At 39.0% G+C, this 25,575-nt stretch overlaps 1 protein-coding gene across 4 annotated transcripts in view; it reads left to right on the forward strand.

Moving 5' to 3' along the window:
- The window catches only part of ptprk (protein tyrosine phosphatase receptor type K), a 153,008-nt gene that overhangs the window by 69,653 nt on the left and 57,780 nt on the right, over window positions 1–25,575 (forward strand). For all 4 annotated transcript variants that reach the window (XM_034699506.1, XM_034699508.1, XM_034699509.1 and 1 more), the window contains 6 exons: window positions 7,327–7,487; window positions 9,123–9,174; window positions 9,269–9,327; window positions 15,792–15,873; window positions 17,344–17,459; window positions 20,490–20,664. In XM_034699506.1, the coding sequence (XP_034555397.1) occupies window positions 7,327–7,487; window positions 9,123–9,174; window positions 9,269–9,327; window positions 15,792–15,873; window positions 17,344–17,459; window positions 20,490–20,664 (645 nt within the window). The remainder of the gene's footprint in view (window positions 1–7,326; window positions 7,488–9,122; window positions 9,175–9,268; window positions 9,328–15,791; window positions 15,874–17,343; window positions 17,460–20,489; window positions 20,665–25,575) is intronic.

The following is a 25,575-nucleotide window of genomic DNA, read 5'->3' on the forward strand; positions in this document are numbered from 1 at the left end:
ACCATAAAATCAAACATCTCTTTCACAGTCTCTGCACGGCCTGAACATCCAGCCTCATGAAAGTAGAATTCATATCCAGGTTTATTGGATTGTATCGCATTTTAAACCACAAAACCAGGTGTAATACATTTTCAAATTATAACAGGATATATTTATTTATTTATGAACAGGCCAGATTCTTCCACCTTGATTTTTTTAAAATCTACTATGTGACAGTTTTGATGTTTCATACTTTAGATTACTACTTAAAGTCTAATTCTATCAGGAGTTGAGTTTAGGGTTTTGTGCATCTTTTGCACACAAGCTGAAAAGATGTTAATTTTCATTACTGCTGACTAGGGCTGGGCGATAATTGGATAACTACAGCTAATGCGCATTGAACACTAGTTGCAACCTAACATTAGATAGAACAAGAAGACGGAATTGAACAGCCAATCATATCGCATAGTGAGAGATAGGCGGGGCTTAAAGAAGTTTGGAGTGGAATGTAAACACAGCTGAAAGGAGCGACAGGGAAGAGAGCACAAAACCTACCAGCTTAAAGCAGAGTCGTTAGCCAACACTGTGTCACCTGAGCGTTAACTTTTAACTTAATACACTTCAGTAAATATACTTTCAGGATGTGGGTGAATGAAGAGCACAGAGACAACTTCTGCTGTGCATTTTAAACACGTTAAATATCCATTGCGACCGTAGTACCACTGAACACTGAATAACCATGATGCATTCACTGCACTGTGGGAAACATCATTATGTTGCCCATAACCTTTAGTAACCTTAAAGGGGAGTTCACTAATCAAAACAATACTCTGCTAAACTTTAAATCAAGTTATGCAAATGACTTAAACATGAGAAAAACAATAATCTACAAACTAAGGCTTCACAAAAATCTCATCTTACACTAAAGACCTGCAACATATAATCACCGTCAAAAATGAGCGATTAAAGAAGCTTATCAGAAAACTAAATCCAGATACAAGCTAACAAACTGTCGAGTTTCTTCAACTTTCACCCATGGGCAAAAATCTGTCTTTCAATTTAAATTTAAATGAAATTGTAGAGGCAGCTTTTAGAAAAAAACTTCTTTTGCCACTTCTGCAGGATGTGATCTTTCTGACTCGTGCATTGTAAAATAGGTTTACAAAAAAATGAAATGAATGCCGGATAAAATTAAACAAACCAAGAATTTATTAATAATATAGACAAACAATATCACTTGTCTTGCTCAAATGAAAGCACACATTGCATCGCACATGCTCAGTTGCTCCCATTTAGCAGCACCAATTACCTGCAGCATGACAATTAAAGGCATATCCACTTAAATAACTCTATGGCTCTTACAGATATATTTTGATATTTATCGTGATAATTATCGATATCGACTGATATGAAAACATTTATCATGAAAACATCCTTTTCAATATCGCCCAGCTCTACTGCTGACAATGAATTTCCATTTTTGTACCTCTAAATTTCTTCAGTCTCACAGTCATTACTACCCTCACAAACATTATATTGAAAAGATACATCTTAAAGATTTGCTTACAAAAACACCACTAGTACACAACCATTGAAGAAGCAAATATAGAACATACTTGATGATCACCCTTAGATATTTGGCTGTTGATTGGTCAGTAAATCTGAGAGGCCTCAACATGAACCAGACAGAATTTGCCTATGGGGAGTCCTGTGTCTTCGTGGTGGACTCGCTCCTGTAGAACTAAATCCAGCAGGTTGTCAGCTACTCAGTATCCCATTTTAATCTTGTTGGAACCATGAAACACAAAAACTCCCCTATTATCTGTTTCCCCAACAGCTTCAGTTCAGCTGAAGAATACTGTCCTCTGTCTACCACGCGGCTGCTGCTGCTGCTGCTGCTGCTGTTGTTGTTATGTGACATATCTGGGTCTTAATGCTGTCACAGGGGGGTATTTTTAGCCTCATCGTTATATTGTGTCATCATTCTATTAGCGGCCATTTTAGACTTTGGCACTTCAGAGACATCAGCCATTTTAAAACCTGGCAGACCTCAGGTGTAGGATGTTCTTGGCATTCCAACGTCTGCTTTCGTAGCACTGGTTCAGTATCAGTTTCATGTCTTCTCTATACTAATTCAGTCTCAGATTAGGTGTTGTTGTTTTCTGTTTATCTAAGTATTCCTCTTATTTGACTTATTCATGAAGTGTATTTCAGCAACCGTGCATAAAATGTTGAAATGTTACTGACAGCTCTATTTACTAGATATTATTCAGCTATTTTTACCCTTACCTATTTCATTTGTTGTCATGCTTTTTCAGCAGGCTTTGTTATGAGTAGCTGACGTGCTAAAGGTTATATTTTTGCCACGTTGTTTGTGTTGTGACATATCTGGGTCTCTGACTGATAGGAATATATTTAACTGGATCACCATCTTGGCAGCCATCTTCAAGACACTCTTCTCACCTCACGTTGGCGTCGAAGTGCCAAAAAAGAAAAAAATAGGGCCGACATGTGCTGCTTGATGGATTTAGATTATAGATTTGTCATCGAGGCGGGTGCTAGCTCATTCGTGTGTTTTGGTCCTGTTGGCCAAAGTCCTGTTTGGAAGTCCTCATTTTCTGTCTCATTGATGACAATCAGAACCAGGACGCAGGATTAATATAATACAGCTGTGGCTGAATTAGATGTGTGTGTTGGTGTGTGTGTGTAGAGGTGATTGTGGCGTGGTAATAACAGAGGCAGAGATCCAATAACAAGGACACAGAGTTAAGTCTGAAAGAGCTGATATTAGTTTCCATACACACCAACATGTTTGTGTGCATTAGTAAAAGACTTGTTTTGTTTCGTCTGGTTGAGCAGAGGAAACAGTTTTCTCACAGCAGAAGCAGACAAGATAAACAATGAGTGATAATCACTGTTATTGTACAGCTCAGAGTACAGTGTCTGACTGTTTCAAGGATAATATGCATTCAAAATGTACCAGTTATTATGTGCTGTCTATTCTATTCTATTCTATTCTAGTCTATTCTATTCTATTCTGTCTTATTATATTCTGCTCTATTCTATTATGTATTATTCTATTCTTTTCTGTCTTATTCTATTCTGTTCTATTCTATTCTGTCTTATTCTATACTGTCTTATTCTATTCTGTCTTATTCTATTCTGTTCTATTCTGTCTTATTCTATTCTCTGCTGTCTTATTTTATTCTATTCTATTATATCCCATTCTATCCCATTCTATTCTATTCTATTCTGTCTTATTCTATTCTGTTCTTTTCTGTCTTATTCTATTCTATTCTATTCTATTCTATTCTATTCTATTCTATTCTCTGCTGTCTTATTCTATTCTATTCTATTATATCCCATTATATCCCATTCTATTCTATTCAATTCTGTCTTATTCTATTCTGTTCTTTTCTGTCTTATTCTATTCTATTCTTTTCTGTCTTATTCTTTTCTCTTCTATTCTATTCTATTCTATTCTATTCTATTCTATTCTATTCTGTCTTATTCTATTCTCTTCTCTCTATTGTCTTATTCTATTCCATCCTATTCTATCCTATTCTATCCTATTCTATTCTATTATGTCTTATTCTATTCTTTTCCATCTTATTCTATTCTGTCTTATTTTCTTCTGTCTTATCCTATCCAATTCAATTATATTCTATTCAATTATATTCTATTCTATTCTGTATAATTTGATTCTGTTCTATTCCATTCTATTCTATTCTTTTCTGTCTTATTCTATTCTAATCTATTCTATTCTGTTCTATTATATTATATTATATTCTGTCTTATTCTATTCTGTATTATTTTATTCTAATCGGTCTTATTCTTTTATTTTCTGTTCCATTCTGGCTAATTCTATTCTGTTCTATTAAATTCAGTCTTATTCTATTATATTCCATTCTCTTATTCTACTCTTCTCTATTCTATCCCATTGTATCCTATTATGTCTTATTCCATTATATTCTATTTTGTCTTGTTCTATTCTATCCTGTCTTATTCTATTGTTTGTAATGTTCTGTTCTGTTGTATTCTAATCTTTCCTATCCTATGCTGTCTTTCTCTATTCTATTATATTCTACTGTGTTCTATTCTATCTATCCTATTCTATGCTGTCTTGTTCTGTTCTGTTCCATTCTATTCCATTCTATTCTATTCTGTCTTGTTATATTCTGTGTAACTGTTCTATTCTCCTCCAAAATTAGTATCAGACACAGTGGTTGTTACTTCCTCTCAATTCATAATCAGACAGAAAGGATCACATTTCCTCATATTCCACTGAAACAACATCTGGTTGAGGTCTGAGCTGATTACTGAAACATCTGGTTGGGCTGACTGACTATCCTGTCAACACACTCAGATTATGTATGATTTTGAGCTCCATTTCCTGCAGTCAACTGCCATAGGTGGAAGGTATACAAGGTGCTCAGAAGTGACAGTCGGGATGACAAACTACCTCATGCACATCTCTTCTTGTTGTCTCATCCGGGGGGACTGTGAATGTCTCAGGAGTCCCGTCATATTCAAATAACAAAACTAGGAACACAAGCAAAAATAATAAGTAAACAGGAAAATATAGCCTGGAGGAGAGCTGTTAAAAATGCAACTCATCATGTGACACGTCTGGGTCGTTGCAGGTAATGATATATTGCACACTGTGTGGTTAAGGAGTCTGTGCAAACTGAAGTAAGATAACATACCTTTCTTCCCACGAAAAAGCCACTCTCCACGATTTTTTGGATCAAGTTTTAATTTTGTTTTTGTTATTGTTTTGTGTCTTTTACTTTTTATGCTCACACAAAAGAAGCTAGAACAAAAGTGCAGAGGAGAAGAAAGACGATTGCGCAAATTCAAAAGAACATAAATCCAGGAATATAAAAGGAAGAAGTAGTTATTTTCCCCTCTTCTCTTTTTTTTCCATTTCCTGTGTTTATTTGTTCTTGGCTTGCTGAGAAACAGCTCCGCAATCACAAAGGAGAAACAAATGGCACAGTCGTCGTAACAGGGGTTTGTTTTATGTGTCTGGTGGGGACTGATGACTGATGCTTGTACTGTAAGCCCAAAAGAAACCAGAGGAGAAGGAAACAAAAAAGTAAAAAACATGAAAGAATAAAGGCTCTTTTTTGGGGGGTTTGTTCCCATGACAAGAAGCTCACTGCTCCAAAGAGAGGGCCAAACAGTGTCATCAAAGGAGAATGGCCTGATTTCCTAGTCGGCTTTTAGTTATGTTACTTGGCTTACTTTGGGGACACAAACACAGACGTGGATTTATTATTAAACTTTTATTAGAATTATAAAGAGAGGGGTATCAGGCAATTTAGATGAAAGGTTCAAGAATCTTTCTATTCATCACAGAGCAATAAGGGAACAATGATACCATGTATAACCTAAGCGTTTCCCTAGTGTGGGAAGCACAAATGCTATTACAATGTTATACTGCAGTTTTGCAGGTCTACATATCTTGTTAATACAGGAAATATAACTAATTGCTAACAATTCATCACTTCAAGATTAAATAGCACCAGAGAGAGAAAAGTAAAGATATGGAGGGAAACGTGGTCGTTTCGAAGGTTAGATAACACATTTAATAATGAATTAGGTACCGATAGTTAAGTTAGAAGCGAAAGTACAGTTAGCATCTAACTAATTGCCTGTTTACAGAACAATAAGCATTCTAAAACTAAGCTTTGCTTGGAGTTTACACCTTTCCTATCATATTATGTAGCACTATCAAGCTACCACTTTAGCCAGCTAAACAGCAGCCAATAAGCTGTTTTTTCACTTTAAATTATGGCTTCATATCCCGGCAGTTTTTTTATTTGTATTGCCTCTTCACAGTGGATGATTTAAAAAGCAGTAACAGTGATTCCTGTTATTCTTATACACAAGCTTTGTTTATGTAATGAGAGACCTAGAACACAACAGTAACACAATAACAACATTTGAGCATCCCTGTGTTCATCGGTCCACACTCATCACAGATTCTCTCCTCACTTCAGCTTGGTTCTCCTGTCACCCCCTACTGCAAGAATCTTGGCATCCCCTTTGATAAAGACCTTAACTTCAACCAACATATCAAAACCACAGTTCAGTCTTGTTTCTATCAGCTGCGCAAAATCTCTCTAATCAGGCCCTTCCTTTCACACATCATAATCTAGAAATTGTCATCCATGCGTTCATCACTTCCTGATTAGATTATTGTAACTCACTCTACACCTGCCTAAGCAAACACAACCTCTCAAAACTCCAGTTAGTCCAAAATGCCGCTGCCAGACTCCTCACACACACCAATAAAAGGGAACACATCACACCAATTTTAGCCTCCCTTCACTGGTTGCCTGTGGGTCTTAGAATTGATTTTAAGATTTTAACTCTCACTTTTAAAGCCATAAATGGACTGGCCCCTGAGTACCTAAGAGAGTGTCTGAGGATGTATGTCGCCAACTGCTTCCTGAGATCCTCCGGCAGGTCCCTCTTGGAACTTCCAAGGGCAAAGTTAAAAACCAGAGGCGACCGGGCCTTTGCAGTCAGGGCCTCGTCACTCTAGAATGACCTGCCAGAGGAGATCAGGCAAGCCACATTCTTGTCCTCTTATAAATCTCTTTTTAAAAAAGCACACTTTCTTAAATGTGCTTTTACTTCTTAACTTATCACTGACTTTTTCATTTCTGCATGGTTTTTATTATTGTCTTTTACTGAAATCATTTTAGTTCTCTTAAACCTTTGTCATGTGTTTTTGTGTTTTTTTCTCTTGCTATGTCTTGCACTCTTTGAAGCACTTTGTAAACATGTTTTAAAGGGTGATATATAAACAAATGTATTATTATTATTATTATTATCCCTGAGTGTGATGTCAGAGGACAATGGCTGCTGTGTTTACATGGTGATGCAGATGTAAAAGTATGTGCAGCAAGTCAAATTTTCACACACAAACTTTGCTTATGGACCAAAGTCAACTTCCAAAAACACATCACTGTCTTTCTTATCTTCCTCTGCGGTTCATGTCTTCAAAGAGGATTATTTTTAAAACACACAGTAGCAGAAAGAGTTGATTTCCTCATGTAGCTACATGAAACAGAGGCAGTAGGCTTACAGCTTTCTCTTTGGCAAGCCCAGTCATTATGCTTAGAGCATGTACACACTAACAACCTCCTCAGAGGGCAGCATTACTAGTCTGTTCATGCAGGAGGATTTCAGCTGGTATGTGCTACTCAGGCACAAACTGCTGCAAATGAAAAAGAGCTAATTGATGAGATTTGATTCACAAACACTTCTGAACCTGATCCACCTTGACGTTATTTATTTAATCATTGGTGACTCTTTTCTTGCCTCCTTGTCCAGGTTCCTACATGTATGTGGACGTGTCCCAGTACGATGTTGGGGAGAAGGCCAGATTCCAGCTGCCTGTCATGAAGGAGAATGACACTCATTGTATTGACTTCAACTATCTGCTCACCAGCCCAGACGGCTCCAGTCCAGGCACCCTGAACGTCCTGGTGAAGGTAATCAGAAGAAACATGATGGGGGGAAATAAAGGACACATTAAGACTTTTAATACTGGTTTAGTGTATTTATATTTATGTATGACAAAGAGATTGAAATCAATGCTTCAAACAAAAGTCACCAAATCTCTTCATTGCAGTTCCCACTGCGTGAGGTGAGGTTTTAATATCATTAGACACAAGCTGGATTGCATTATTGTATTTACCCCTATTTAAATAAACCTTCGTCATTAGGCAGATTCAGCTCCACAAGTAACTGTAGACGAGCTCAAGTTCCTGTTTGTCACATGACAGATGATCTCTTCAGTTTAACAAAACAAAACAGGATTTATGGGAAGTGTGGTCTGGATTTCATGAATCACAACCACAAGTAATGCAGATAGAATGCAGTGGTGGCCACAAAATCGCCTTCATTAACCAAAAGCTTGTGTGAGATTGCCTAACTTGATTTTTCTTATCGAAATGTCGACTTTTAAAATGATGAATCGTGCACCTTTAACGCACTGAGAATATATGTGTGTGATTATGATCCCAGGTTGTGTAATTCTAGCAAACATCTATCACACTGTGGGAGACTCTGAAGGAGGATCAGTAAAACTAACACACTGATAGCTACAATTTGTGATGCACTTATCCGAACTTCATTCCCTCCACTTAAGTTGTTTCCACATTCCTCCCCTCCTCCTCTCTCTCCTCATCCAGAGTTTCTACACAGTTTGTGGGAGTGGTTAGCAAACACATTGGTAGGAGATTGCTATTTTACTGGTTCTGCCACAACCTGGGTCTTAGCAGCAGGGTAGCATTATGGGTAGGAAAACTGCCCTCCAGTCTGTCACAAAGTCAAACCGGCATTACTGCAAAAAATCTGGCCTGTAAATGTAGCTTCTTGCATCAAAGAGGTGTGGAGGTTTAGTTTACCCAGGCCTCTGACCTCCCTTTGAACCAAAAACAGTACCATGCCATACGATACGATACCAGTGAGGAACACTTTCATCATAGATTTTTACCATTTATTGCCAAAAGGAAATGCAGTTATTCTTGACACTAAAGTCTCTGCTTTTTAAAATGCAAGCAGCATGCTATGGCTTTCCAAGGGGTGCATTGCTAAATCCTTTGCAGGGGTACAAACAAGCTTTTAAGCATACAGAGAAGGAGGAGGCTGAAGTGGTGGAGGCAAAGCTTTGCCAGCAGCAGCAGCAGCAGCAGAGTGTGGCAGCATGTTTAAACGGACCACCTTGCTGTGAGAACAGGCTGTGATTGGTTTGTGATTGGAAACAATAGTATTGTGTGAAGCCTGATAGCTTCATACAATAGGATACGGTACAATATATGATACAAACCAATATCAACTGTTACGCACTAATATGCTACGATACAATATGATACAAACTGATATGATACGATACGAAAGATAACAAAACAGAATTAAACAAAACGATACGATATGATATGATATGATACATTTTCCCCTTATGAATTTTTTTTTGGATTCAGTCACTTACAGCCTTTCACTTATAATCTCTGCCATTATTATAATCTATGCTTGATTTGAGTGTAATGAAAATAAAATATAAAGAAGTGTGTATTTCCAGGGTCATTTTTTTATTGAAATGTGTTTTACATTGTTATTTTCAGGTAAACAAAGGTCCTCTGGCCAACCCTATCTGGAACGTGACATCCTACACTGGTAAATACCAACTCACACCATCCCTAAGACTCATTTCATAACTTATTTTATTGTTGTTTTATTCACGTGATCTAACTGTGATGTCATCTTCCAGGTAAAGACTGGCTGAGAGCAGAACTGGCCGTCTCCACCTTTTGGCCCAATGAGTACCAGGTAACTCCCTAATTTACAACCAACAGCCGTTTAACGCACGGTTCCTTTATTCTGTGTGTTTATTCTTTTGACTTGTGTTCATGTGACTACACAAAAACACACACACACAGACACAGAGACACACGCTGAGGGGCAGGCAGCTGATTTATTTGTGTTGACTGAGGCTCAGGAGGTGACGATTAGGCTACAAAGGCTGACAAAAATAAGGGTGTGTGTGTGTGCACAATGCCTGCATAAAGGGGTGTGTGTTAATAACCCGGACTTGTTTTTAATGAACTGCCTCTGACATGGACTCAAGCATTTTAATTGATAGATATAAAAATGAATGCAGGACTGTTAAAGAACCATGTATTTGTGTATTTCTTCATTTTTATCCTCTGACGGTCCGTCTGCGTGTTGCCCGGTGTTGACAGATGTGGGCACGTTGTGGGATGGCTTGTCTCTGAGTGTCCTCGCAGCCATAGACACACTGATCATGTTAACACACACTGCCTGGGGACTGTATGATATTACTGTAAGGCGAAGTGTGAAAGCATCTTCCAAATGGCCCATCTGGAGCCCAAATGGCCCTCAGTGACTACAGGAGGAGATCAGCAGCATGAAACTCGTGTGTCAACATGTTTTAATTGAACATAATCATCTCGGTTTGCTGAGGCTTATGTAGCTTTTTCAGGCTATGAAACAGGTTATTGGATTCAAGGTTATGAAGATATTTTTTCATGTTGGAACATGTCTCTGTGTTAGCACTTTGGCTTGAGTTGTAATGAGACTGGTTTCACCAGGGGAGCACAGGCACAGGCACATGCAGGCTCATGTTGTCACGCACACACACAGTCACAGAATAATTTATGCACAGTCAAAAAGCACACACACACAACCACACACACACACGGTACTCTATTTAGGTCGAGCTTTAATTACAAATGTGTCTTTTTTTAGAATAAAAACTTATGAATGAGTTCCTGGACTGTCGCCAGTTCTCAGTCTAAGAGTTGCAAAGGTAAACAATCATCAGTTAGGTTTATTCAAGTAAAAACCGATGCCTCAGATTGGATGGTTTTAGCTTAAATTTGAATATATTATGTACTTTTTTGTAGATCCTAAATGTTTTCGACAAAACCAGACATGTAAAGATGATGCTTTAATCTTTAGCCAGCTGCCATGAAAGTGCTGTTAAAAATGTTTGACATTTTATGGCGCCCATTCTGAATACATATAAAAATAGTAGCCAAGGATCATGTTTGTTTTCCATCACTAATAGACAGCTCCAACTAGGAGCTCACAGTTTAACAGTTTTCCCTCCGCTTCAGGTCATATAAGTGCAAAAATGTTCATGCCTGAGAAGTTCCAAACTACAAACACTCCTTGCCTGCTAATTCAAACCTTTTTGATTCAATGCCCAAACATGCATACATCAGAGTGATAGACGTGATTGCTGGATAAGTACGCTATCATCCAACTCTGCTCTGAAGTGATGATACGTCAGTCTTCAGCTTTCAGCTGTTTGCCCGCATGTGAGAACTTGTAAAGCAAAGCGATCAGTAACCCCTTCTCACATGGATCTCCCTGAAGAGTCTGGAGGTGCTTGACACCTGCATGATGGAAATACTATCTCCTTGGAGGTGACCATCATCGGATTCACAAACCACACAATGGACTTATGATTTATGCTACAAGGAAAGGAAATGAGCAATAACCTGTGGTGAACTTTTGCAATGTGGAAATCATTTTAAACCACTTACAGGAAAACATTATTGTTAACAGAGCAGCAGACCTGACAAGTCTTGAGCTTTACTGCTGCGAAACCATACTTACTCTGGATTTATATGCTGAAGATTAAGTTGGGAACAACAACACAAACATTCAGACATCAAGTTTGTAGCGACTACGAAGAGCCAAAAGCCGCTGAGAGCTGAGGTTGGGCTGAGTTACTATCGGATGCGCTTAAAGCAAAAATCCCTAATGCACAAAAGTAAGTTTAACCTTTTATTAACAAAAAAGGATAATCAGTGCACAAAAGAAAATTGCGAAAATAAGCAATAACAAGCGGTCAACAAAAAGTACAGAGACCCAGCTCACCCCCTCTCTCTACCTCCAAACAAAAGACAACAGGTTGGCTAAATGAACTGAATATCCTTACCCCTAACGCATGACCCATAAATAACCTAATTAACTGACCCCACAATAAACCATATCGTAAACAAACAACAAAAATAACAAGTAATGCACTACCATAAACCTCAAAATTAAGATACAATAAACACTAAACACTCCAACAAAGTTCATAGCACAATCATTTTAATTCTTAATAATACGGATAATAAGACAGAAAGAGTGAGCTTGTATTGTTTTGTATTATTGTAGTTGTAGTATTCTTTTAATATCTTTGATTTGTTGTTGTAGAAAGAAGTTAAACACTTTCAAACCTTAGAAATACACAAAATTAAAACGACATCTCTGCAACACAAATCTTGAAAACGCTCCACTACAACCTTATTTAGCTGGAATAAAACACCATTAAGAGTAGAGTTCTAAAGTACAGTTTATGTTCACATACAGTGTTGCAAATTGGACACTTTGTTTAAATGCAGCATCATTATAGCACTTATCATTAGACCTAACAGACCAGCCTTACCCTCCTGACCCATGTTTGCTCTCAAGGATTTGAGACCATACTGGCTGAGTCATGAGACTTTTCATTGGACTCGTCCTCAACTGACTCCAAACTTGAATTTAAAACACCCGGTCTTCAATAATGAAGTTAACACTTTGCACAAAAAGTGAACTTCTCAGGAAGATTAAAAGAAGAAAAAGTCATTAGGTCATGTTATGGCTACCAAAAACAAACATGGCTGATTTAACAAGCAAAGATCTGCAAACTGAGGAGGCAGGCTTCAGAGAGGGAGATGAAGGTATTAAAAGTCAAGCGATGTCTTTCTGCTGCTCTCTGCAGTGAGCTATGAGTGAAAGATGATAGCAGAGAGACAAGATAGATTGGTGGGGGGAGGGAGACAGGAGGGAGGGGGAGTGTGACAAGCAGGGGATGATAAGCTATGGGTAAACAGTTCACGGCAGATTTCCTCTTACAGGTGATGAATGACAACAACTGCTCACCCCGTCACTCTCTTTCCCTCCTCAGTCGCTTTTTGATAGCGACCTCCTCCCCCCCTGTTCATTACAGTGCTCCTCTCTGAGCAAACACTGTTAGAAAACTGAGAAGGCAGGCGAGAGACACAGAGAGAAATTAGGAGGGGAATAGTAAGTTAAAAGGATTATGTAGAAGAAATGGAAGAATACAGAGTGGAGGGAGTTGGATGGATTACCTACAGCGGAAGAGATCTAAAGGAGAGGAGTGGAGAGGAAAGGAGTGGAGAGGAGAGGAGAGGAGAGGAGAGGAGAGGAGAGGAGTGGAGTGGAGAGGAGTGGAGAGGAGAGGAGAGGAGAGGAGAGGAGAGGAGAGGAGAGGAGAGGAGAGGAGAGGAGAGGAGTTATTATTATAGTAGTAAATGATGAATGGGAGCACCTGGTGAATAAAGTTTAGATACTACAATTAAGAGCAGCTTTTTCAGTAGAGTTCCTACTTATTTTACTTTCATATGAAAGTTGACTTCAACAGAATTGTGTTTAGCTAACTGCATATTTCAATATGCTAACATGTTCAGGATTATATAATTAAATGCAACTGAGTTTGTTGCTTAAAATTCATCCTGTTTGAGTGAAGTATGTTGCATAACAACATTTAACAGATTGAATTTTAATTAATCTTAGGTTTTTGGGGATTCATGATTTTTCTCCCCCATATTTACGATCTTAGCTTAGCATGTAGCATACTAGCAATTGATTATTAAGTATAGCATATAACATATTTGATACTTTGGTGTGTTGAAAGCAACTTTCCACAGTTGCTAATAAAGTCAAGTGTTTTAGGGGAGTATCTCAATTTGCACCACGTTTATCATCTTAGTTTAGCACGTAGCATGCTAACTATAGCTTCTTTATCATTTGGGAAAAGTATACTAAAAGTTAACATACTTACAGAGTTTAGAGTGAAGCATAACAAAAAAGACTAAATTATAGCTAATGGTGAAAATTGTTACTTTAAAGCTGGGGTAGGTCAATACATAATGTGTTCTTAAAAAAAGAGTGAAAAAAAGCTGCTATTTACAGCCGGAATAAACCTGGGGAAACACCAACCAATCCCTGCCATCAGGAGCCAAATTATGAAACCAATCAAATCCCGTCCTGCCGTTCTGCCCACCTCCTGCGCGTACATGTCATTTTTGTTGTTTTTAACTTTCACTATGATAATGTTTTGGTGTTTTCTTACCACTGAGCGAGGCATGAGTTGACTGAGAACAAAACACAAACGATGTGCTGAGGACCGGTTTTGAATCAGTCACGATCATATGGTCGCGAAGCAGCAGCGCTCGTGCATGTGAGCGGGGGCGTCATTTTGGAGGAGCTCCGAGGGAAGAGGGGGAGGGGTTAGACGGAGTCCTGAGGAAATGCTACATTCAAATTCATGCTAGTTTTCGGTGACTACCAACCTTAGCTTTAAGTGTAGCATACTAAAATAGCTTACTTAGCATAAATCTACAGGGAAAAGTATGCCAACATGCTAGCCTTTTTACTTGGACTGTAGCATGCTAAAGATTGTTTAATTAGCATCAACATTCAGGGAAAAGTATACCAAATGTTAACATATTCACTAAGAGTGTGGCATGCTAACAATAGCTTACTTAACATAGATATACAGGGAAAAGTTAATCCAATGAAACATGTTTACTGAGTTGAGAAAGTTGCATGTTAACAATGCTAACTTAGTTAAGTTGTCTAGAGGAGTATGCTACATTTAAAGCATATTCATTGATTTAGTTTAGCATGTAGCATGCTAAAATAACAATAACTTTATTTGTATAGCACCTTTAAAAACAAAAGTTTACAAAGTGCTTTAACAAACAAAGCATGGTTCAAATAACAGCAAAGATTTCGAACGACAGGGAGGAGGAACTGTAACAATGCAAAACAAAATGCAACGCAAGAGGTTAAAATGAATCCACGTAAATTAAACAGAATGCAATGGTTGGACAATAGACCAGTAAATCATTGTTGAGAGGTTTTTCAAGGATAAATGATTAAGATGAATAAATAAATAAAAATGAATAAAAGAGGTTTTCAGAGTTAGAGGACGACATCACATCGGGAAAATTATAAAAAGTGTTAAGGATAAATTAATTAATTCAATAATTAAAACAATAAATAATCAAATACTGTGCAAATTAGCTTTAATCAAAAAGTAGAAGTGTTGCTAAATTGGAATTTATTTATCAATGATTTTTTTTAAAGAAATTAGAACAAAGATTGAAATGCTGTGGGTGCCAGGGTTTCAAACTTTAGCTGAGCTTTAGTTGACCTTTTAAGTATTTCAAACTTCAAATTGATTTATTGGCTTCAACATGGAAGTTAATGCATAAATCCTTGGGCACACACCTGTTTTATAATGGAGGGATAAGAAGAAAAGTAACAGATGTTCTCAACAAGTTACAGAAGAAGTGGAAAGGAGCATGATAATGAAAAAAGAGAGGGATGGGATTGAAAAGGAAAAACAAATACATTATCTCATTATATCCCCCTCCACATTTGGCTCCATTACTTATTATCATTTCAGGGGCAGCCATTTTGTGTGTACCAAAGGAGATTACTATGATCCAACAGGAAGTATCTCATTTATCCTCCTTGGCTTGTTGGCCAGAATGTATAAATCCAGCAGCAGCAGCAGCAGCAGCCAGGATGGCAGCTTTGTATTTATCCAGTTTAATGCACATCACTGACGGCTGTCACTGACTATCTATCTGTACTGTGACAATTCAGATTACATCCATCACCTTGACAGCAAATTTAAATGGCAGTATGCTTACTTTGTAGCTCCCAGTGCAGTCAGGAAACATCTGAAACTTAGAGACACAGTGTCTGATTTTGTAACAATAACAAAAGGGGGTTGATGTTCTGTAACAGTGCCATGGAGGGTTTGTGATGTGCAGGCAGAGCTCTGGTAGGTTATGTAAGCTTCGTTTTTCTCTTTTCCTTTGTTTTAGAAGCTGTTTTTGTGTTTTTAGACATGTTTGTATTCCAGCTTTCCCAATAACAAAATAATTGAGGGTCAGAGGAGACTTGATACGCTAATAATCTCTTCTGTGTTTAATTTGAGAAGCCTTAAACACACTTAAAGTGCAGGCCCACACTCTGCAGGCATTTGAAGAAATAAAACAACAAACACCAGTAAATTAATTTTGCTCTCTTATTTCTTGTTCTCTCATAAGGAAGCGTATTTACTGCTCTGTGTGACTGTGCACTAAAAAAAGGAAGGGACTTCCTGTTTAAATAAAGGATGGCTCACAATGGAGTATAATATTGATAACAATGAATGCATTGATTGCTAAATGTCCCTCCCTTTTTTTCCGCAGGTCATATTTGAAGCCGAGGTCTCGGACAGCAAAGCTGGCTTCATCGCCATCGACGACATTCAGGTGCTCAGCTACCCATGCGGTGAGTTATTAGCATGCCAGCAATTAGTCCTAGTTGGCTGAATAGTCGCTGATGGCTCCGGCCACTAATTAGACTGTACCTGGGATGGTTTCTGTTGCAGTCGAACGGGTAGATAAGTGGGAAGGTGACACAGGAGAGGAGGGATGCAGCGTGAGGAGAAAAGACGAGTCGTAGGGGGAAAATGAGAGAAATAAAAAGAACAGAGAGAGAGAGAGAGGGAGAGATTGTGAGAGGGAGGAACAGAGAGAAAGGGGGAATAGGAGAGAGTGAAGCGGGAAATGAGACAGTATTAGGGCAATCATAGAGGGAGAAGATTCTGACCACTCAGCACTTTATTTCGCTCTCTTTAACCCACACACACACACACACCGTTGCACACACACGCAGTGAACAGTAGCAGTCTTGTCTCATACTGACAGGAAAGAGTTGAGTGCTGCGATCCATTTTAAATTCCAGCTACGTCTCGAGTCTTCTTCTCCCCTTCTCCTCGAGTGTTTCTTTACTTTCCAGAGGCCGAAAGGAGAGCTGTGACGACAAACTGTGACTGTTAACAGAAGGGTCTGTTAATCTAGAGCCCATAGGCGGGATCCTGGGGGGGTCACTATGTGTGAGAAGGAAGCAATTACAACTCCTTGAGGTCATCTGTCTTGTAGCGGCATGAAATTTTAAAGGACTATTTAGTTTCTTAATAGATTCTATTGATTTTAAGTCATAAAAAATTTCTTGCACCATCCTTCTGCACAGTTTGTGAGGTCCTGGCATCCCTGCTCTCCCTGCCTCTGTTTGATATATGACTCTACAGATAGTTCATTAATTTAGCAAATAAAATGATCTTGTATCTTAGACAAATATTAAAAAGTGGAGTCCCCGTCTTTTAAAGGCAAATGGGCGAGACTCTAAATAGGAAGGAGCAAGTATTAGTACTTAGTCTCCACAGTGGAAGCATTCATTCTCACAGCTGCATTTCTGGACACACAGGTTCGTGTGTGTGTGTGTGTGTGTGTTTGCATGAATGCATGTGTGCAGGCTAGTGTTTGTGTGTGGCTGAAATCTATGATAGCAATCACCTCCGCAGAACAAGACTGTTTCAGCCAAACTGCATCTTCAGGGTCTGAAAGGCTTATTTCACATCTTAGCCTGCTGGTTCAGAAGTTGGAGCTATGCATATTATCTCCACTGGATGTGACAGTGATGTTCGCTCCCGGTGGCAATGCTGCTCTGTGCTCTGGCTTCATGTGACTCTGCTAAAATCTAATCGCAGTAATAATGAACTGAGTCCTTAGGGTTGGGAAAATGTCCTGAAATGTATACGCCGTGTTTGTGATAACTCGACCTGTTTGAATCCATGACTCCCTCTGGCTCTGTCACCTCATTTCTGCTTTTAACAGGCCAATAAAATGAAACACTGTAAAACACTAACTTGTGCATCCTTTCTGTTAAACTAACCTGATTTCTCTTCGTTTGTTGTAGATAAATCCCCTCATTTCCTGCGCCTGGGAGACGTGGAGGTCAACGCAGGACAGAATGCCACATTTCAGTGCATCGCTACAGGACGAGACACGACCAACAACAAACTCTGGCTGCAGGTGAGCTTTACTCTTAAAATGCATTTACAAATAACTCTTACATACAAACTTAAGTGCTGTGGGATTAAAAATTAAAGCGATAGTTCTTCTGTTTTGTCAGTAGTAAGCGTGCTGGTCAGCTTGGCCCTTTTATTGAGAAAACCAAAGAGAACCAGCTGCATGCACGGTCAACTTTATCATGTAGTTTTCCTTATTTGGAGAAAGTCCAACAAAACACTCATCTTAGTGTAAGGGGACGCTATATTTAGAACTTTTTCAGCTGTCAGAAAGCCCCTTTGTTTTAACACTGTTCACTGATGCAACACTCATGTATTCCTCTACAGCAGCTGCACTTAAAAAACAAAACAAACTCTCCTTTTAAATGCAGTGTGTCTGAGGTTCTTATTTATCATCTCATATTGTATCGTGCTGCAGCAACAGATCTACTTTGATTTGTTCAGGTTTAAAAAGCCTGTTTTGGAGATTTCTACCTCATCCTAAATAAAATAGAGGAGATTTAATTAATGTAGTCTTCATTAGGATCCCCATTAGCTTCCACGGTGTGGTTGCTAGTCTTCCTGGAGTCAACACAACAAATAGCATTATAAATTGTATTTATAAAGCACATTTAATTGTACGTAAGCTCAATGTGCTTTACATAGAGAATAAAAACATAGAAAAACAATAGATACACCCAACATACATCAGACACAGCAATCAAACAAAGAGCAAGTGTTGCTGCACATGCATCCAGTCACATCAGTCATCATATTATTCATACACTCTGGTAAATAAAATATACTTTGAGTTTTGTTTTAAAAGTAGAGGCAGTTGTGATGGGCCTACGGTCAGCAGGCAGAGAAGGACCACAGTAACTAAAGGCCCCTTCACCGGACTTTGATCTGACTCTCGGTACATTTGAAAGTCATCCACCTGCTGACCTAAACATCATGGTCGAGTTATTCACAAAAATCAAAAATAAAAGTATTTAAAGTCACACAGTATCCATAAAACAAATATACACTACCAGTCAAAAGTGTAGGAAACACCTTCTCGTTCAAGGGTTTGTATTTATTGTAATTATATGAAACACTGTAGATTAATACCAAAGACATCAGAACTATGAAAGAACATTTGTGGAATTATGTAATTCATAAAATGGTCGTAAACAAACCCCCTAAAGTAGCCCCCTTTTTCCTTCATGACAGCTTTGCACACTCTTGGTATTCTCTCAGTCTGCTTCATGAAGTGGTCTCCTGGAATGGTTTCTAATTAACATGAGCCTTGTCAAGAGTTCATTTGTAGAATGACTTGCCCTCTTAATGTGTTTGAGACAAGCGGCAACCTCCGGTCTACAAATATGAGTCAATGCGGAAGTGTTAAAAGCTGCAGTTCTTTGAGGATCCGCTTGAGGCTGGCTCCGGAAGTACCGGAAGTCACATACACATGAATGGGAAAAAGACGATATTTGCAGCATTAATAAACATGTTTACAGCCTGGTACAAAAGATGAGTCTGAATAGCTAATTTCTCGATGTCCTCTCACTGTGAGGGGGGTGGATTTTTTTCTAATTCGGCAATTTTGAAGATATTTAGATTACTAGTCCTCAAATCAGAGGCACAGCTGCCTGCAGGAACACTGCAGCTGTTGGCTAGGAGGCTCAAAGCCCACCTCTTTACGTCACACTGGCTCGACAGAAGCAATATGGCTGCCGCAGCCGATTGGCTTCAAAACAGCGTTCAGAAACAGATGGGTGATGTCACGGATACTACGTCCATATTTTTTACAGTCTATGGTTTGAGACCATCAGTTGTGTTGATCAGAGGTAGGGTTAGTACACAATGGATAGCCCTTTTTAACTACTGTTGTAATCCATATTATGGTAAAACTAGATTATTTCATAGTTTGGATGTCTGCAGTATTAAACTACAATGTCGAAAATAATTAAATAAATCAAAAGCATTGCATGAGAAGGTGTGTCCAAACTTTGGACTGGTTGTGTACATAAGCAGCCAACTATACAAATCAAAAATGAAAATGCAAAATAAATGAAGAATCTGAGCAAATTTTTTTGAAACAATAAAGAAATTGTCGCAAACAAATGGCACCAAAAATTAACAAAAAGAACGTTTCAAAACAATGATTACATAACGACGTCTATGAGAAATTCATCAGTATGTGATTTGGGTTTTCTCTGGGCTACTAACTCATCCAGAAATTAACTTTTTTTAACTTTTTGATTAGAGGTACCCTCAACCAAAAAAATATGCAAATGGAAACTGATGAAAGTTTTTATTTGTTCAGTGCCGGGAGTATTGAACATGGTTTTTCAAATATAATTTGGGACAGATACAAAAAAATACAGCTATCTCAAAAACTGTGCAACTAAGATGAAAATCTGCATGGATAGATTTGATTAACCTACACTTTGTTTTCATCAGGTAACAACTAATCCAACAAACTAAAGATTAGCATCTACCCAGAAGTGCGTAAAGCAGCAAAGTACAGAATGATATACTTTCACATACAGTAGTTATGTAATTACAAACAGTAAGGAGTACATATAAATACACAAAGAGAGCACCAGAGGTGAATGAGAAAATATGTTTTTAATATCTTTCATATTGCCCTATTTGTCTTCATCTATGCACGGCACTAATAAGATGTTATAGAGAGAGACCACAGAGATGAAACATTGTACCTAACGTCCCACCCTCAGGACCACTATGTCCAATAATAAAGTGTCATCCACACACAGCCACACACACACACAGACGCCCACACACACAGAACGACCCCAGGCCATACATCCTAGCCGCTAACATGATTAAGAGTTTAATAGCTGCTGATTTCATTACGGCTCTATTGTAGTCATGACCTTCAAACCTGCTGTCAGTGAAGCAGAGGGGTGGTGTGAGTGTGTACGTGTGTGTTTTCATGTGGGTGTGTGAGGTCCACTGCTGTTTAGTGACCTTGAGCAAGGCAGTTAACTCTCTCATAGCCTCTGCAGCACCTCACCCCTCTCTTTTTCTGTTTTTTCCTGTGATTCAGAGGAGAAATGGAGAAGATATTCCTGTAGCTCTGACCAAAAACATCAACCACAGACGGTTCGCCGCCTCTTTCCACCTCAAGGAAGTGACCAATCAGGATCAAGATCTGTACCGGTGCGTCACCCAATCAGAGCGCGGCTCCGGGGTGTCTAACTTTGCTGGTCTCATCGTCAGAGGTAAGTTTGGAGTTGTTGAAAAGAGATGTGATGCCATTGACAGCTCTGTTGACAGATGAGGCACCTGCTGTGTTCTGTTCAGGTAGAGGAGAAATGAAGAGAGAAAACAAACACAAACACAAAAGTCTTTCAGATTTCCTGAACCATGAGTGTCCACTTCAAATGGACACTAGAGTCTGTTGTGCTCATGATAAGTTTAAAGTTTTATCGAAAAGTTAAATGCATTCTTTGCGGTGTGGCGTCAATCCTAAGGCTTCACTAGCCAGATCACATCTGTGCATGCCTTGGCTCCATCCACATTCTGTGTCAGCAGCATAACAGTCGTCTTCTCTCAGCCTACTGGGAATGCAGCTCTGTTATCTCCCGGTGTTGTGGTATTAAAAGTGACCCTGTAAGCTGGAGACCTGCAGGAGACGTGTCAGGAGTTTACAACAGCTTTTGAAACACAGAAGGAGTCCTTGCTGTCTAGCTAAACCAGGATGCTGGTGCATCCTGCTTTAGCTTTGTATTAGTATGTCAAAATATCCCCCTTAGATAAGTGTTTAATGATAATCTAAAGACATTGCAGGGGTGTTTTGGCTAGTGTTGTAGTCAAGATCACATTGACCGAGACCAAGACATGTCTGAGACCAGGGTGCACCTAGACCAAGACAAGACCAAGACAAGACCAAGACAAGACCAAGACCAAGACAAGACCAAGACATTTAGGAATTGAGACCGAGTCAAGACCAAGACCAAGGCAGGGCGAGACCGAGACAAGACCAAGACCATATATATCAATGAAAAATCATCATGAGAGTCATCAAAATAAAAGACTTCTGTTTATTTTATTTAAGTTTGCTTTCAACACAATTGAAAGCAAAAAACAAGGTTTGGTTTTGTCTTTTTGCCTTTCTTTTGATGCGCTGTGAGAGAGTTTATGCTTCTCTGGTCACGCGCACACAGTCTCTCCTCCTGTCGTCTGTCTCCCTTCATTAACGCTTGAGTGCAGGGGGGCGTCACTCACCGTAACACCACAAAAGTCCCGTAACAGGTGGGGGAAAAATGAATGAATTGAGAAAGAGGGGGGGCTTCTTCTCTTATCACAGTAATTACAGGGACACAGAGTGCATCAGTGGTGGTCTCGACCGGTCTTGATATAAAATACTGAGTCCACCCAGTCCCAGTAAAAATGCTTTTGATGCTGAGACGAGATTGAGACCTTAAATAAGTGGTCTCGAGACCAAGACTAGTCTCGAGTACGATAAAACTATTTTTGGCTTCACTTTTTTACCATGAGAGGAGATCGTGGTGTGTCATCCTTACCCAAGTCAAAGCAAGAATCAGACGTTGCTAGTTATCCTTTAAGTTAGCTTGATACAGTTAGCCTCAAAGGTTGTAAACTAAAAAAGTTGTAACTCTTAACTGGTGGGATGTAATGCTTATATTTGCACCGCTCCATCTCACTCTCAGTTTTGAGGAAAAGCCTGACAGACTAATTGAGCACAGTAACACTTGCTTCATTAATATTGAAGCCTTACTGTTAGCGGAGGAGTTTAGCATATGGTTTGTTGAAAACAGACTAATTCTCACTGACAAAAAATATTGTCTTGACCCAATTATATTTTTAGTCATTTCAGGATTTGAACTTCTGGATTGTCAAATATCTTTCCAATGAGATGCACATTCACTGCGTCAGACTGAAAAATGTAAGTCACTAACAGAATCTGGACTAATGAGAAAAGTTTGTGTGTGTGTGTGTGTGTGCGTGTATGCAGATGTGTGTATACGCCAGGCTTGTCTTTTGTGTGTGTGTGGATGCTTGTGTAGGTTTGAATCAGCTGGATTAGTGTCTATGCGCACGTGTGTGCTGTGTGTGTGAGTGTGAGTGGCAACCGTGTGTGCTCCAGCTGTCATGTGCAGCTGACATGCGGTTAATAAGGTGTCACCAATGTGTGTTTGAGATGGGAAGCTTTATTCATTCACATCCAATAGCTTACATATTCAATTCATCTCCCAGGGAGAGAGAGAGGAGGAGGGCAGAGAGGGAGAGGAGGGGAGAGTAAAGGGGAAAGAGATGCAGGGAGAATGATATGAGAGTGACAGGAAGAAGAGGAGGGAGAGGGGGTGGGGGGGTGAAATTGAAGATAGTAGGCAAAGAGAGAGAGGTGGAAACGCTGAGGAAGAGTTAAATGTAAATATTCAGCTTATTATCCCTGGAATATCCATATCAGAATCAAGAATATGTCTGAATATGTAAACAGCTGAGCACAGTCATGTTTATTATTCTGCATAAGAGATGGCAGAGGGGAAAGAAATGAGGAATCAAAGCAAAGAGAGCATCATGAATATGAATGTCAGCCTGTGTGGCTCTGATAAAGGAGCTCCCACACCGTCCAGTTTTAGGGTTCAACTCTCAGTGTCACCTGAGAAGACACTGCTCAAGGTGGGGTTACAATCCCCACAGGGAACACACAGATCTCATCTTACTGTGGTCAAGTGAAAGTGGAGGTTTTGGATACATACTTCTTCTTTTTGCAGAACCTTGCTGATCTTGTAAGAATACATAAGTGGCTAATGTTTATTTATCAGGAACATCTCTTTTTGAGTATGGAGAGGCAAAGAGAAAAGAGAGGCGAGGAAGCCACGCTGCAGGAGACATGTGTCTAAACATGAATCGGACCGATCTACATAGATGAAAAGAAAAACTCTGGTTCAAGAGGACAACCGCACTGTGGGCACTGTGGGCACTGTGGGCAACGCTGTGCCTTAGCCAGAGAGCTCAAGAAGCAGCCACTTCAACAATCTGTGAAGAAGCACTCTGAGAGATATCGGTGATTATGAATATTGATCCAGAGTGTGGCTGATAGAAAGATATCACAATAAAGGAATGAGAGCTGCGTGTGTGAACGTGGAAGGAGGAGAGCCTCATGTTTATTTATTAGAAATATCAGATGGGAGATGAGAGGAGCCGGAGTGAAATCAAAGGAGCAGGGAATATGTTTATTTCACTTCTTGAAAAGTATGCGTGTCGGAGATTTGAGGCTCCTGCAGGACATTGACGACCATGAATATGGACAGAATCAAGCTGCATTATTAATACTCTTACGAATATTTTACTTTTTAATGATTTTTTTTGTGTGAAATTGAAAAGCTACGAGGAGAGATGAGGGCTGCGTGGAAATATGTATCTGTAGAAAATCTGCTGAACAGGGAAAAAGTGAAGAAGGAGTCACAGAGAAGTGGGAAATGATGACAGGGATATATGAAAAAATAGGTTTTGGCAGGAGGAATAACACAGGTTCCATTTGCAGAGTCTGAAAGTGGTCTGCCGGGTGAGGTGAGATTGCCTCGACGCGGGTACGCACAGACCTAGTCGATTGATATTTACAACATGTAGATGACAGAGATGTGCCATTATCTTCTCCCACTGTGTGTGCTCAAGCTGTCAACATCAGAGGCAGGAGGCACATATTGTAGAGACACAGGTGCATCATGGGAGTATGAGAGGGTGTGACAAGGGATCCTAGATTATTCTTACACCTATATATTGTTCTCTCGTGACTTTATAGATACACCTGTCAATTATATGTTGACAAACTTTTGTTTACACCTCATAGGGGGTTGGATGATCACATCCTTTACACCACCAAGTTAGCAGAGACCTCTGGAGAAGTTCAAGTGAAGTCTGCAGAAATGTGCACTCTCGCTTAAGCAAATTTATTTATGTCTTTAAATATAACTTTTATACTTTTCTTTTTACAGATTAAGAATATTATTTAGGGGCACCGTTGGCCTAGCGGTCTAAGTGCACCCCATATACAGAGGCTATAGCCCTCAACGAAGAGGTCGTAGGTTCGATTCCAGCCTCGACCATTTACTGCATGTCTTCCCCCACTCTCTACTCCCCACATTTCCTGTCTCTCTTCAGCTGTCCTGTCCATTAAAGGCAAAAATGCCCAAAAACATAACTTAAAAAAAATATATATATATATTATTTAGAATTTTAGAATAAGGGTTCCATATTTATTGACTGTCCCTATTTGCTGTCTTGTTGTTGAGTACAGTGGTTCTAATCACCATGTCAAATTCTCACTTAGCAGTAAAGCTTGAAAAAATCTTAAACAGAAAGTGCTAGATTTGGCATCGTATGGTCCAGGTCAGAGAGCTCACGCACTTGATGACGTGACATTGGGACAGCACATAGCACTTGCACACTTACTGGGATCCTGCCTTAGAGTCCATGAGTTCATGAGTGTGGAGTGTGGGATTGGGTAACGGATAAGGACAGGAGAAATCAGGAAGTAGAAGAGAGGAGAAAATAAATGAACAAGAGGAGAAGACAGTAATCATAACAAAGAAAGATAGATAAGTTGAAATTAAAAAAAAGGAGGGAGAGAGATTTGAAAACTAAGTTCAGTGATGATTTCAACAAAATAGAGATGCGTGTAACTAAACATTTAACCTCTAGTGTTCAATTTACAGAGTTAAAACAGTCAAAAACTGCCAATAGTAACATTTGAGTGTGGCATGTCAATATTCGTCTGATATATAACTTCAACATTTAATGTTTTATCCACAGTGGGAGGATGAATAATTCTCTATTTGGATCCTTTTTTAATCTAAAAATGTTATTAGAGTAAAGCTTCATTTTCAGGATAAATGCAGAATAAAAAATGCTTTTCTTTTTTCCATACAAAATGTTAATCAAAGTCTTTCCCTAAACTTTTATTTACCATTTTTATTCAACACAGTCAGACAAAGTTTTTGAATCTTAAAGCTTGTATGTATCTTAAATTTGCAAATTTGTATTCTATCTTTTATTTGTCTTTTTTACTTTTACTTATTTTATTTTACTTATTGAAACTTATTGTTGATTGTACTTACATCTGGGTTGCTGCAACAACCAAATTTATCTTATCTTATCTTATC

This window comes from Notolabrus celidotus, chromosome 13 (genome assembly GCF_009762535.1).
Source record: "Notolabrus celidotus isolate fNotCel1 chromosome 13, fNotCel1.pri, whole genome shotgun sequence".
Classification (NCBI taxonomy): domain Eukaryota; kingdom Metazoa; phylum Chordata; class Actinopteri; order Labriformes; family Labridae; genus Notolabrus; species Notolabrus celidotus.